The sequence below is a fragment of the Chrysoperla carnea genome, chromosome 5 (assembly GCF_905475395.1).
Source record: "Chrysoperla carnea chromosome 5, inChrCarn1.1, whole genome shotgun sequence".
Classification (NCBI taxonomy): Eukaryota; Metazoa; Arthropoda; class Insecta; order Neuroptera; family Chrysopidae; genus Chrysoperla; species Chrysoperla carnea.
This window is the reverse complement of record NC_058341.1, coordinates 54,959,042-54,975,766: the sequence shown is the minus strand read 5'-3', so window position 1 is coordinate 54,975,766 and position 16,725 is coordinate 54,959,042. Positions and strand designations below refer to the sequence as shown.

The 16,725-nt window shown below is 28.3% G+C and overlaps 1 protein-coding gene across 1 annotated transcript in view; it reads right to left on the bottom strand.

The window, feature by feature from the left end:
- Nucleotides 1-16,312, bottom strand: part of LOC123299711 (microtubule-associated protein Jupiter-like) — a 101,387-nt gene extending 85,075 nt beyond the window's left edge. Inside the window, exon 1 of the mRNA XM_044882021.1 lies at nucleotides 16,042-16,312. Within this exon, the coding sequence (XP_044737956.1) occupies nucleotides 16,042-16,103 (62 nt within the window). The 5' untranslated portion in view covers nucleotides 16,104-16,312. The remainder of the gene's footprint in view (nucleotides 1-16,041) is intronic.
- Nucleotides 16,313-16,725: the final 413 nt, after the last annotated feature.

Sequence of the window (16,725 nt, the reverse complement as noted above, 5' to 3'; positions counted from 1 at the left end):
ACACTACTGGTATACACCAATCACTACGTTTGTACATAGAGGTTGTATGGATGTTCAAGCCAAACTTTATTTTTTTTTTGTATATATGAGTAGAAAAATAATTATTTCTTAACATAACACAAAAAAGTTTTTAAAACTCATTAAAGCGTGTAACCACATACAAGCTACTATGGCAGAACAACACCAAGGCACTCAATTCTAACAAGACAACCATTGTAAAAATATATCATGTATAAACTCAAATGAACTTTTATATAAAAATAAAATGAAGAATGAACAAAAAAAAAATTTGGTTCAATCATCCACAAAACCAATCAAAAGTGAAAAATATGTTTTTTTTGTCGTTATAATAAATTCACACTTCAAATTAAGGTTATTCGACCACTAAGACAATCTACAGATAAAATAATTTGAATACCTACTAATATTATAACTAAATGTTAGTTTAGTTAATTTTGTATATTTGTCTGTTTGTGTTTTTATAACAAAACTAATTGTTATCATTAAAATTTTGTAAATTTCACTCTTATTTGATACCAGTCGAAAAGTTCCGTTTCATGAGCACAACAAATCATATATGAATACTCTTATAAAAAACTTAACAGTATAATTTTAATAACAATACACCATAACATAATTATACCCTATTATATATGCAATTTATATCAAGCTACACTAATTTTAGTCCCAAGTTTGTAACGCTTAGAAATATTAATGATACAAAATTTTGGTATTGGTGTTCATAAAATCACCTAATTAGGTCATTTCCGTTTGTCCGCCCGTCTGTCTACACGATAACTCAAAAACGAAAAGTGATATCGAGCTGCTTTGGACGACGTAAAAAGTGACTGTTAAGCAACAATTGCATCTTGGATCAGTAGGAACCACTTTGTAAACCGTAAGAGATAGAACAAAAGTTTAAATGTAAGAAATGTTCCTTATAAAAAACTTTTGACTCAAAACTTTTTTCGTAAATGCCATGTTTTGCCCGTAAAGGAGCAAATTTCGGCAAAATTTTACTGTTCTCCAAAAGTATAAAAGATAGAGAATTGAAAATTTCATCAAGTGAATCACATGAAATATTTTTGAAAAACTAAAAAAAAACTAATTCTAGCAAATTCTTCGACAAATTTTCTAAATTTTCAAAACTAGAACAAATTGGAAAAATTATGCAAGCACTGATATTCAACATTGGTATACAGAGTATTTGAACAATTAACTCAGTTAATTGTTTATTTTCATTTTATATTTCTAATTAAAATTTAACATTTAATGACATATGATGCTTTTTGGTGTATGTTGATAGATAGTTATGCCTCGATTTCGAAATTAATTATAGTAATTTCTATGAATAGAAATATATTTTCCCTTTCAAATATTTATATGTGTGTATGTTAATGTCCATTTGTTCACGATATTTTTTTTTAATGATTATTTTTATTTGTGGAGTCATAATTATACTTTGTTTTGATGTATGATAAAAATCAAAATTATATACCGGGTGTCTCAGACCATGAGTATACTCCCTCTAAAATCTATTTCGTTTAATGTGAAGTTAATGTCTGTTGGTAGTAAACCGGAAGTTACTTTTTTCAGATGCGTTCTTGTAAGTTTTGAAAGGTAAAAAGAACACTAAATTAGTAAGTTGTTCCTTATAATATAACCAAAAATTTTTGCTCGAATTTTTTTGGAAAAACTAATACATTCAACCCTAGTAGGAGGTGCACTCAGCATCTGAAAATAATTAAGGAGCTGATAAATGAAATTATCGTCGGGAAAGATGGTAAAACACATATGGTATCACAGTATATGGCATCACAATGGGCTCTTTAGCCTAAGTGTGTCCTTCGTGGGCAGCCAATATAACCTAGCCTTACCTAAAGTAATACATTAGGCAGAAAAATAAAATTAAATAAGAGTATCCTTTATATTCGATTTCGCACATAAAATGTTTCCAAATTTATTTTTTTTTGTTAGTTATTTTACTAAAAACCACTTCAAATTTTAAGAGTTTCTTTTACGTCGAGTTTAGAAGCTGAAAACATGTCCAATAGATCCAACGCAAAATCAATTTTAACGAGATTTCAAGTTTCAATTCCAACCAAAAATTGAAGAACTTACAGGAGGTGTATAGCAGATGTACGGTTAGTCCGAAACATCTGGTATATATGCATATCACCCTGCTCACAATGAATTAAATTTTAATATCTACTGCTGATATATCATAAACATTGATAAGACTTTTTTAAATTATATATGAATGTATCGAATTTTTAATGTTCTTGGAATTTTTGATAACTGATGAAAGATATATCCATGAAAAGATTCTTTATCATCACATTTTAATGTAGCTACACTCTATTACCTTGCAACAGGACTGGACATCTCGGAGTTTGATCATTTGAAGCTCTTTTCAAGTTGATGAAGGAATGTTAGTAAAATGAGACGCAGATGTGTTAATTTTAACTTTATTCTTGTTCAATGCAATAAAATAAAATAAACAAAAGAAAAAAGAGTTATGAAATTTATTAGGCTTAAATATTAACTGGATACAAAGTCGTTGAAAATTGACCTGTTTCAATACATCAATTTCGATCGCCATTATGGAATGAAAGCATGCGTCGAGAAAAAGCAATAATACCTATTGTCATTAAACTTCAAAATTTTCAAATAAAATTTTCTCTCAATGAAACATTTTCAATTTCTTAGTTGCCTACTCTGCCTAACAGTTAATCCAACTCTGCCTTCTATTCATATTTGTAGCAAATTTCGTAGAATTTAAATTTTATTGATTCTATATACAATTGAATACCTTTTTAAGATATTCTGTTTCATAAGTATCTTCTGTAACCGATGGCTAGGTTTGTATTTTGCGATAAAAATGGGGTAGCATTCGTCTCAGAATTTTGGAAGGATAATTTCAAGACTAATAAATTATTTTTACGCCTTTATAGAAAGTGATGAAAGAATTTTTATCTCGAAAATATTTTGTAATGAATTTTCAACGGAAATATAAGTTTCGTTGGGGTGAATGTATGTTGTTATGTTACAGGAAAAGTTGATCGTCCAGTACGAGTTGACTCTCCCTAGGCAAAATCGACTGTTACTGGTCTTTTCAGTAAATGTTTATTAAAACCCAAATGTGGTGAAAGTTGGATCAACATGTTATAGTCAGAGTTACTAGAGGTATAGCTAAAGTATACTCTTACTGGAAACAGTGTACCATCAAATAACAAAAAAAGAGAGGCAAAACCGTTAAGTTTGACCTTTCCCGATTTCCGATTTCCACATTTTTATAGCATGTATGACCTACTTTTCCAATTTTTTTCACCATATTTGATATACATATGTTTTTAGTTTTGAATTAAATAAAAAAAGGGTTTTTAGGGACAAGCTTTGATTATACTAAAAAGTAGTAAATAATTTTTCTAATCAGTCACTTATACATATAAAAGCTTGAGGTGCTTCAAATCATATAATAAGCAATTATTTTCTACTTTTTATTACATGAAAAGCTATTCCCAAAAAAATTATTTTTTATTAAAATATTTTTTTCATATAGAAATTATTATTCAAAAAATTATTATATCTGGTTTATTTATTTTAATTAAGGGCAATTTCTTCTTTTGTAAATACTAATTAATGTTCATTGTTTGGGGTGTATGAAACGAAATAAAATCAAAAAAATTAATTTATTACCGTGAATTAAAATAATTAAAAAATATCTAAAAGAATTCATTTTCACGACTTTACTTTCTATGAATTAAAATTTCTTCCAAAAATCATAATTTCTCTCAATTAATCCACTTAAGTGGCGAATCACACATATTATAATCATTACCTACAACTTTTGTTTCAAATCATTTCTTACAGTTTTTTTTTTTTGCAATTGCGTGTTGATTTTAGGGTCAAATTTCTTTAATTTCCACACACGATGTATCACATCTTCATTGCGTGACTTAAAGATCCATTAGAAGAATAGTTGTTTTTTAAAAATATTTTGATGTCATTTAATGAGATATTAAATTTTAAGTGCGTTACTTTGTTCTTGGCCTTTGAAAGTGGCACTCACTAATAATTAAATTTAGATTTATTACGTATTATTTACTCAAAGTTGGAACTTTCATTTTAGTACAAAAGATTTCTATCAATAAGTGTCTTTATAACATTGATCGTTTTTGGTTAATTTTGTATTTGCTTAGCACTTATGGTAAGATGTTAGAATAATCTTACAAAACCTCTTTTGTATTAAAAATCTTAATCAAACATTCTAAACTAAAGCATCTTCCTAATTGGAATTGGAATAACATGTGTATTTTTTCAGATATATCTAAAATCGATCCGAGAAAAAAGCTTTTCGCACTAGAATTTGAGCTTTATCTTAAAAAATACTCAATCTACATTTAAGGATGTGCGAGCATCGCAAGGCAATTTTAAATAAAAAGTTTGATTTTTTTATATGAACTAAGTTTAAATCAATTCTGAAAATTTTAAGGGAGGGTTACCCGATTATTTAAAAATAAATAAACTACTTCAAAAGTAGGCATATTTAATATCGGTTTTATGGTAAACTTTAGATGGATAGCATATTTTTATAGATTTCTCCAAAACTACTCGGTAAAAAAAAAATAAAAAATTAAATTAGTTAAAAAATTATTGAAAACAAAAAAACCCGTTGTGGTCGACTAATTTAAGATTTTTGAGCACGCTAGTGGGTACAAAAATTTATAAAATATGTTTTCGAAATTGACGGCGAATTATGCTATAATTGAACAATAGCATTAAATATTTCGATATTTGGAGTAATTTTCAAAATATCGCAAATTGAAAATTTTGTTTAATCACTTAGGTTTAAATATTTCGAAAACCATGGCAGATATACAAGAATTTCATTCTTATTTTTTGTGTACATTCATGAAGTCATAACAAAATTCATCATCAATGTTTAAAATAAGGTACAAATAATTTCAACCCTAAAACCAAAATTGCCTTGGTACTACCTTAAAAGAAATTTTTGTATTTTTAAGATCAAAAGAACTTTATATAATGATTTCTATCAAATTCTAAAACAAAAAGATTTTCCCGATTTTCTGATTTTTTCTAAGCAGTACTCTTACTATAAAGAAAATTCGAAATAGTCAGGTATCTCGACCCGCAAAATACCAAAACTGGGTAACTAGTTTCCGAGATATCGACTAATATCATAAACCTATAATTTTGAGTATTTTTTATAAAATAAATTTCAAAAGGAAGAATAAGCTGGTGTAAAACGGGGATTTTTAAAATGTGGCTATCAAAGAGACAAAATAAATGTGGATGATTGCACGAGAATTGCATGTTTTATGATTTGGTAGGTTATTTGGAGTTCCTCAATTGATATATTTTAAAGCTCACCCTAATACATTTTGGAACTAATACATAATTTTTGATTTTATATGGTTTCTAATCGTCTGATTAATTAACCTTGATCCAAAGGTATTTTTAACACCACGTGTCGTGTATTTCTCCCCTTCAAATTTTCTTTTTTACCTTTACAAACACCTATCCCTTATAACTAAAAAGAGGGTTCCGTTTTTATTTAGTGTCATACTTATATAATACCTGTAGACAGAGTAAGTACACCTTGTAATTATTGTACCCAGGGAATGTCGTCCATTCAAACCCTGCAAGTATTACCTACGTACTGATTACATTAATAATAAATGGATTTTTTCCATTATTTATATTTTTTAACTTCCTGGTAGAATGGTATTGTTTTCTTATCAAAAATTGAAATAAAAATTTTATAATATCTTTGTTAATTATATTAAGGAAAAAAAATTTATATTTGTAAAAATGGTGTAAAATACAACAATCATGTATATTTCGTGGTACCGCATTCTAATATACCATAGAACACACGCGAATGTACCTTAGATCACTCCACTATATTGTATCTCTTAAACGTGTAATTATTACAGTTAATTCTAGGTGTATGTGATTGAAACATTGAAAATCCTGCATGCTTCTCTTACAAGCATTCACTTCTTCGAGTGTCTAGCTACAGCTCCAATAGGGGATAATCCTGATGTCGAATTGGACATATTATCCATGTAAAAATAGACTTGCTACAATGACAAACTTTGAAAGTGAAATTAAAATTCATTAAAAAAGAGTTGTCCATCTCCTTTAAGTAAAAAAAAGTTTTAAATGGAATCTCTATGGCAGTACCCACGTATGACGTCACTAGTGTCTTCCTTTTTGTTTCATTAGGAATTTTAAAAATTCATATCTTGCATACTAATAAAGATTTTTAAAAACCACTTTCACTTTTCTATTCGAAGTCCGATCCCCTTTTCGTATTGTTAATGCCTTGGTCGATGGTCGAAGAGATTCCCATGTATCGATGGTACATTAGGTTGTTAGATTCAATGAACATCACTTTGCGTATTTTAAACTTTACCTTCTGAAAATGTAACGTTATGTTTAAAACTTGAATATGGTATATCATCTTACTAACCAATAACCAATGATTTACGTTGACTTTAATTTATAAAACAACTAGCTGTGAACTACCCGCTTTGCTGAGAAACATCTCCTTTGCACACTCTCCCCCCATATCCCCTTGAGTAAAGGTTACAGTTTGGTAATGTACACGTGATGCTCTTTTTATTGATACTCCATTTGGTTATATTTGAAAATATTCGATTATCCATCCCAACTTTCTCGCTCCATCTTTTCACTCCCCGAATGTTAAAAATAGGTTTTATATGGTTGTATATCGTCAATATTTGGGCTAAATTGAGGCACTGTTTTTTTTGGTTTTTGAAGCACATCTATTTCAACTCGTATATCAATCCTTTACTCTACTATATCAGGCAAGTATTGTACATAAAAATCTTCTTGAATCACTCTATCTATTGCATCAAAATCCGTTGTGTAGTTTTAAAGATCTAAGCATACAAAGGGATACAGAAAGAAGGATTGAAGCGACTTTGTTTTATAGTAATTTGTAAGTAGACAATTACAAGTAGAAAAAACTTTTCAATTTACCAGTCGTCAGCCTGCCTGAACTCTAATAAAATAACTTCATTTCCAGTAAATACCAATTAAAGATCTGCGGAGAACACAGAATGGTTCTGAAGATACTCTAGATACTACAACTAACCCCAGTATTTACTTACACCATAAAGTCATTAGTCTAGACTGTAAAGGTCATATTCACTATGACTTGTTATATGTATATACAAATATATATGTAATAAACACTCATGATTTGAGGGTAGTGAACCCTTAGACACTGTATATGAATTTAATATTCACTTGTAATAATAAGGGAGGTAAGACGAACTTACCAGTATATAACTCTATATAGAGTTAGAAGGTGAAAATATTTTACATTTTATATAGGATATAAATATGTATGTTTACAAAACGTAAAATTGTATAAGGCACGCAATCCTTTCGTCCTCCTAATATAAAGTATGTTCCTTTTAGTTCGATATAATGTGCTAAGTGTAAGTAGAAAAAGAAACTCTTATTACTCTGCGATAACAACTTTCTTTCTTTACTTATACGTAGTGTAATAAATCGAGCTAAAAAGAACAAATTATAAACATAGCTAACTGTTGTTGTATAAATATTCAAATAAATGAATGTTTGTCCAGCCATAGTCGCGTCTGCTTTTGTATTAGTATGAATATTGTTGAATAGTGTAATGTCCCAGTAATTTACACTTCAGTTCAAAAATAATTGTTCATATTACAGAACCCACTATATAGGACGTCTATTAGATCATAAGACTACTATCATGTGAGTATCATATGCATATATACAGTTAAACCTGGATGAGTGATGCTTGGAGATAAGCGAGAAAACTCTACAAGTGGGAGTTATTGCCAGCTCCTGTTAATTTTATCCTCTGAAACTTCTATAAGTGAGCAATAGGAAACACTATTGGAGAAAGTTGTTTTTTCCTTTTTTTCCTCACGCACTTCTATAATTAAGACTGTTACTTGCCAGCACGTTTAGAAGCGACAGTATTTAAAATATGTTTCTTATGGTCCACTCTTTAATTTCTTAAAACCAACTACCAATGTTCTTGCCTAAAATTTCTATAAAGGAGAAACACTACAACTGTATTTGTATAAGCGAGAAACTATTATAGTGAAAAACCTTCACGGGCAAACAAGAGAATACAATTTCGTCAATCAACTTTTGTATATCCAGTTTCGACCCGCTCACTGGTGGTATTTAATCGAATATATCATGGCATTTCCTTTACATTTCCATCCTCTCAGATAGAATCTTCAGGCGCAGGAATCGAAATATCAGATCAACAGTAAGGCCATTTTTATTTTGGTCACAATTTTCCAAATTAGACGCTAATCGAACAGGCTGTGTAAATTGTAGTAAATTAATAGATTTTGTGATATGTCAAAAAGCGACAGGTCAAAATGATCGCCGATCGCTGCTGTCGGTGTAAGGGTAAGAGAAACCACACCCCTTAAAATTCATTTATTCACAAGAATTGGGTTTTTGAGTAATGTTTGCTACTCAATCCGTGCTAAGATCCAGTTTTCTGTTATGAAATCAACTTGCGAGATTTAGCATGAACAAGAAATCTTGCGATAGAGCAACTGTAGTGTAACTGCCCCTTTTCTAACTACGTTTTATTATTCGGCAAAACGAAATTGAATCTTACGAATCAAGAATGGGGGTCCGGTGTTCCAAAATCGTCAAAATTATGCTTACGAAATTAATGAATGACCTCTTAAACAATTTTCCCCAATCTTCGAAAGGTCGGACACATAATGACAATTTTCGTTGATTGAAAGATCAGCATAATGAGTAGGCACATATTCAGAATAAATCCTTTTGGGAAAGAATCATTTCTCCAACTTTTCAATATCTTCATTGTGGTAAATACCATTATGACGAATTAAATGGTGATTCGAATTTATTGAATCGCGTTTTACAATCGTTATTTTACTATATAAGAATCCATATACCATTAAGTGCACTACTGTTAGAATAGTTGGCTGACTTAACAATATTCTAGGTACATTCTAGTAGAGTATTATTAGTGTTCACAATACATATTTCTATTCTATAAAATAATCCGTCTATCTGGTTAGTTTGTCTGTCTGCCTGTCTGTCTGTCTGTTAGTATTTCAAGTTGTTTTTGTTAGTACCTATACATATATACATACAAAGTCGAGTATCTTAGAAAATCAATAAAGAATTTTCATAATTTATTACTAATAATATTTTTGTAAATAATAAAAAAAATAACTGAAGTTATTTATTGTTTGAACTAATTTTTTTAAATATCGTGTCTGACGGGGAAATATTGGTTATAAGCAAAGTCTTGAAAAAGCTGATTTCAAGATAGCTGGATTTTAGATATTTATTTTGTAATTGAAATTATGCAAGGATAAAGTTCATCTGGCAATTAAGAAAAAGTTTTGTAAAAATCATTTTAATGACGCATTGGCGATGTAGGAAAGGTGAATCCTCCGGAGAAGGATCTTTAAAATTAAATAGGATCGTCAAAATTTAAGAATCATAGTAATGGCAAATATAATGGAAGAAGAAGAAGAGGAAGAAGATGTACAAGCTTCATTCAAAATATATCTCTAAAATCAATTCGGTTCGAAAAAATTAGACATTGAGCCTACAATAGGCAACCAAATGATTTTATCATATCTACTGCGCCAGTGTAAAAATTTGTGTCAAACAGAACTTTGGTTGCTTTACTGGCCCTGCAAGAGTTAACGCAACTGCTCTAAGGTGCAAGACATTATTCATCGCTGTAATACTTACAGCGTAAGTTCAATAAGGAAGAAAATATTCCAAATTCAGACGTCTGAAAATAAACTTTCAAAAGCATTTCCAGCTCTCATATCAAATGAACTTAGTTTGTGTGCTGTATGACGTCATGTTAAATCTTAACAGATAGACAACTATAATCCTATTTCTCAAGAGAATAGAATTATTAAATATTAAAAGATAATCAGATTATTTCATTGTTATAAGATTAAATTTTCTTTCGTTCTAATTCATGAAGCTTTCTTGCATGCTTTCTATTTTTATCTCGAAAATATTTAATTTACTATTATATTCTGTAAATACTATCCATTTCGAAGGATACAAAATCTTTTTATATCGTATTCTGTTCAAAATTGTCTTTATTAATGCCTCATTACATATCGAAAAATTTCCTTTAGACCAAATTATTTCAGTAAGGTAATGGAAAATAGAGGTGATTTTTAAGAAATTTTTCACTTTTTTTTCATTTTTAGGAGAAATGAAAATACAGTATTGAATATTTTTACATGGAACTACACGTTTTCTTAGCAACAATTAAGCACAAACATTTGTATGGAATTTTTTCCAAGACCTCATGTTGGGATAACTTTTACTTCTAGTGGATTTTTATTTGAGGATAACTTGTTACGCCATATTTATTTGAAACCTAGTAGTATATTCCATAGCAAATTTTTAACTTAAGATTATTAACTGAAAGGTGCTTTAATCAACACATTTTCGTTATAGTCTGATCGAAGTTATGTATGTCAAATTTCATTTAAAATTCCTTTTCAATTATTATTTTTGAATAGCTCAATCCACTTTTGTTTTAAAATAATTCAATTTGCCAAAATTGCTTTAGTACACAATTTAAGATAATCGTGATAATATTTTCGGGGCAATTATTAAATTTAATAGCACTAAATTGTTAGCTCTAGGCTTTTCATATTACATTTGTTTTTGTTTTTTGAAAGTTCAAATTATTTGTATTTATTTTTTTGTATCGAAAATTAATGAATATTTGGACACTAAAACTATCGTAAACAAGCCGTGAGGTATATGATTTTAAAGGGAAAGACCAATAACTTTCTTACTAAGTAAGTTATTGTACTCACTAACTAATTATTTTGAATTTATTGTAGTGTGCTCAGAACGTTAGATTGAGTTCGTAAATAAGCAACATAGAAAATTTGGGTCTTGGGTCCGTTGAACCCATCTCGTAAATCGTAAGAGATAGACCAAAAGTTTAAAAATAAAAAATAAAAAAATTTTGGTTAAAACAGTTTTTTTCGTAAATCTATGGTGTCTATTTTCTCCAAATCTATGAAAGGTAGAGAGTTGAAAATTTGTTAATTGCTTTATCTAATCTTGTTAAACATTCTCTATAAACGAAAAGAATAACTACAAAATTTTCGAAAACTAAAACAAATGGCGGCCTATAATTTCTATTACCGGCGGCCGACCTAAGAACACCGAGTGCCGAAATAATCGGCAGTTCAAAAATGTATAGAAATAACTGGTTTACCGAAAAATATCAGCGCTACTGCTGACCAAGATATAATTTATTTTGTGTATTGCCTCCAAAATAAGACTAAAATATGTTCTTCACAGTAAAATTTGAAATGGATTACAACATTCTTGAAAAAATATCGCATGCCAAAAACAGATAAAGCACCGAAATGTCGTATACACACATAATACAAGTGTAAAAATACCTTAAAAACTAGAATGTGAAGGCATCATAAAAATTTGTTCTCCCGATTTTCTAGTTAAATAGTAGTCTATACAAAACTTTCGGTCAGAAAATTGAATAAGACCATACACACATATTTAAAATGACCTATACACGCATTTATTTGTCAGTCCAACATAAAAATAAATGATTTATTATCCACAACGATAGAGTTTAACGTACTCACCTCGTCAGTTTTTACGTCTAAATATATAATTTTTTTTCTCTAACTATGTTATTGTGGTTGGTTATACTGAATGACAATAATTATAATAACAAATAAATAACAGATAATTAATTATTTTTTAATGATTTTTTTATTAACATTTAATTATCATTATTGTTACGACGATGATACACAACAATGTAATGCGTATTGTAACGTTACGATTGTAATTAATTCGTAATTAAAAATAAAATTGTGATCTCTGGTCATGATTAGAGGGCGAATCGAAAACATGAAACAATACGGGAAAAATATCATTAGCAGTAATTAACTATAAAAAATTAATTACTACCGCTTTTAAGGTAATAAGCCATGTTTTTCTTCAACTCTTGGCTGCTAATTAATCTTAATATAAAAGAATAATGATCTTGGATTTAAATTTTGTCTCTATTATACCTGTTTATATGAAATATATATCAAGGCATATTAATTTTAGTCCCAAGTTTGTATCGCTTAGTTAAAAAAGTATTGATAATACGAAAAAAAAATTTGGAATATGTGTTCATAAATTCCTAATTCGTTAATTTACGTTTGTCCACCGTAAATTGCGTCATCAACACTGTCTATACATGATATTTCTGAATCGATAACGAAATTCCATGAACAGTAAGTGAACTTATATTCCTTTGTCAAAACTAAATTAGGCTCACATTAAAATCTCATTAGACATGTTAATTAAAGACGTAACAAAAAACAAACATAAGAAATGATATAAAAATAAAATTTTACTGTAGGTAATCAATCAATCAATCGATCAAATAGAAATAAGGTAGTCGTAGCAATTGATAAAAACATTTGTAAGAATATTCTATTGATATAGAATGAAAAAAAAATAAATAATATAAATAAACAGGTTTTCAGATTCATTTGAAAAAAAAAATACTCTACTCAACCCATAATACCAACCTGAGTGAACGCTGGCTGCTAACTGAGATATCTTTTACCATAGAAAAAAAAATTTACAGTTTTTTTTATTTGTTGTTTATTCGTAGTGTTTCAATTAATGAGAGTATTTGTAATAATGACCTTACCCAACATTTTTATCTCTTAATAAACTAAGTTGTATTTTTTAAAGTTTCTGAAAGTAAACTTGTTGTTTTTGTCCCGAAAATCAACATACCAAATTTAACAGCTTTTGATTGTAGCAACATTTACAATTTTTGGTAGGTATATCAGATGTTCAAGCCCTATGTCATATATGGGCATCCATACAATCATTTGAGTGATTCTATCGAAAATACTTAACCAGTCATAAAATGAATACAATTTTTTATTTTTCGGCAAAAATTTCCATAAAACTTATATAAGGATGATTCCATATGTGACTGACATTACATTGGACCCAAAATGGGCATAATACTAGTCATATTATGAATACTAATATGTTAACGATTTTTAGTTTATTTATCCCTCTGCGTTAAAGTATGTGCTCATTAAACTTTATGATACATTATTTATTTAACAAAATCCAAAGGTGACTGACACTACATACAGATGGAAGTCATGTTCGAGAGTCTTTTTAAACTTCGAATATATTCCTCTGTGCTGGATTTATGATTTTAAATTGTATCTTCTTGGAAAACAAATTCTTGGAAAATGGTAAAAAAAGATCCTTAATATTTTTATAAAAAAATAAATCATTTTTATAAAAAAATAAATCGTGAATGATACTACTGAACAAAACGTGACTGACACTACCGGCACTTTGAATTGCAAAAAAAAAAAAAAAAACCTTCGAAATGAATATTATAGAACATAAGATAGGAACTTCAAAACCATTTTAAAGATGTATGTAAACAAACATAAAAATGTACTAAAGTGCTATTTTTGAGTACAATAAATAAAAATCAAAAAGTCACTAATAAAATTTAGAATAATTGTAATTTTTACGTTCTGATAAACATAAATAATGAAATTTTAATAAAAATTTAACTTTGACGAACATAAAATAGTATTTAGGTACTTAAAACATGTACTGGAAGCTATAAGTACTACAACGTTGACACCATCCTAAAGTATTTTTCTAAAGTATTTTTACCATCAAAAACAGTAATTTTTTTCCATCTATGGTACACTTTTTCATGGAATAACCCATGCAAGATATTTTTAACCCAAAAAATACAAAAGTCTCTAAACATTCGCCTAATATTCCTAAAGAAAAATGATTTCTCGCTACGATCTCTCAGAAAATTTGCAAAGAACCAAAAAAAAAAAAAAAATAACGCTTTCTAATCAAAAGTAACAATTCTGAGGTCAAAATTAAGATTTGTGACCTCTGTTGTTAGCTAAACCAGAAAGTTATTGGTCTCGTCTAATGTACGGTTGTACTCATCAGCAATTATTTTATTTTTTTGCTTGACTCTTTGAGTTGAATAGTTAACAGCTTAAATAGTAGAACAAATGATGATTGATAGCTTAGATAACGTTTAAAAATATAATTTATGAGTTTTAGCTTTTGAATCCGTTTTGAAATTCATATTCATAAAGTGGGTCAATTTTTGCCAAAAAATCGGTCCAGATATATATCTGTATGATTGACTACCTCGTTTAAATTATTCTTAATGAAGTGACCAAGAGTGTTATCAATGATTTCATCTTTTAAATAGAAGTGTTTTTATTGAGCAAAATATCACTTCGTTAGTTAAAAAAAAAATGAAAGACCGGATATGAATAATAGATTAAGCTGCCATTTTTCAGATGCTTTAGTAAATAAGACACCCAAATATATCTTACGAGCAACTATATTACTTAAGGGCGTCCCCAAAAAATTACTTTTTGCTTGGATCATCTCTAAAACGTGTATAAACTCCTTACGATGTTAAATTTTTGGATTTAAGTTATCAAAGTTTGCGTTTTTAACATATAAATCCTATAATGTAATGTTTTTAAAGGTATGCTTTATTATGTTGTTACAAGCCTAATTTTCTTTAGAGTAATTTGAAAAACTAATATGGGTTGAAATCATGAAAAAAGAAAAGTTTTCCTATAAGGAAAATTATAACAAGCGGCACTCATTTTTCCATAAAATACATTTAAAGTGATGAAATGAATGGCATTTGTGTGGTATTTCTTCTATAAGTGATTTTCTCGAAATCTTTAGGCATCAATATTTAAATAAACTATGGTAGATTATAATCGAAAAATTTTACTCTTAAACTCTGACAGAATCCCCCTCAAAATTTGAAATGTAAATAAACCTCAAATATTTTCATACACTAATTTTTTTGGGTGTTCTTGAAAAGCCCTCAATGTAATAATATATAATAAGTACATGATTATGGTGGAAGCGCAAAAAAGATCCTTTTTTATTTCAAGTAGATATGTTGACTCCTCTGACCTGCGCTTCCACTCATATAAAGTTTTCAACACTAACAAAGAAGATTGTGATAATATGAAGTGTTTAATGCTTAATTGAAAATAATTTAAAAAAATTATGTAAATGGCGTTAAATTTATCGTCAACTTTGTTTGGAATTTGAAACACGATAACAAAAATTTTTTGTTTTAATTTAAGAGAAAAAAAACTTAATTAAAATAATTGAAATTTTATTTAAAAATTAAAAGAAAATTATTTTTAAGGTTTTGAATTTCTACGAACCAAAAGCAATACAAAATTTTAAACAATTTTAATAATTTTCTATAGATTTTTTATAAAAATAGGGAAAATCCTAAAAAATAAAATAAAAAATTCTTAAAATTAAAAATAATTGAAAATGTTACAAAATTATAAAAAAAAAAATCTTAAGTCAATTAATAAACAAATTAATTAATTACTCCGTTATAATTTAATAATAATTATTGTTAATTATCGAAACAAAATTATTTAAATAATTTTACAGTTAACAAAATTATTTACACAAAAAAAAAAATATATTAAATTTTAATCAATTACAAAAAAAAAATATAAAATCAGCGGAAATGGATTTCGGAAGTGTGGTACAAATTATGGTTTAACGATAACACAAAAATTATCTTTTAAACACAAATTAAAATATTATATGTTCAGGCGCGTAACGAAACTAATTTTGTTTTTTTTTTTTACCCTTTCACAACAAAAAGATCATTTTTTGAAAGAAAACATGTGTCGTAAAAATAATTAAATGAAAAATCTGTTTTTAGTCATTTTTAATGTAAAACAAATGGGCATCTAGTTAACGGCACGTGCGTGATGCATCGCTTGCATGTTGAATGCATTTAAGATTATTTTATTGACAGATTTATCTTCTTTTTTTTTAAAAAAAGCAAATGTCCTCCCCCAGAGTCCCAAGAAAAAAAATTTTATTTATAAAATTTACCGTTTTTTGCTGTATCCCACATTGTCGAGTTCGATGTGTCTGTATGCAGCATAAGTGGCCATCTTGTTTTTTCTGGATTAATATATCAAAAAAAATAACACTTAAAGAATTTCCGGGTTCACAATTCACACCAAAAACTTAGAGCGGATTTTGGAAATGATTTCGCGTTTTTCTCTATTCAAAACGTAACAATGTAGGCTCTACACTTTTATACAACAGTGAAACGAAGCGGTGTTCTGGATAATATATCAGTTGTGAATGCCTGTTAGACCAGCTGATGACTGAATTCGAATACAGTGCACGGAGACTTTATATAGAATTCTACATATTGCCGACACAACTCCAGCGGTTTCTCCTCCAGTGTGTTAGACAAAGAACATAGTACATTCCATGCTTATAATATATATAAATCTGTCTGTGTTTAATATTAAATTAACTTGTAACATTAGTGTAATATATAATATACGCGATATAGAGACAGTTGTATTCTTTTATACACATTTATATACATCTATCTTTATTTTTAATTAACAATCATTATAAATACGATAGTAAAATTATATGAAATAAAAAGAGATGGATCTAGTAATTTATATGAGTTTTGTATATATCTGACACTCTTTTTTAATTGTGGCAGGTAAAATTGATCTTTAATTTACAAAAGAGGGTCGTCGATTTTATATT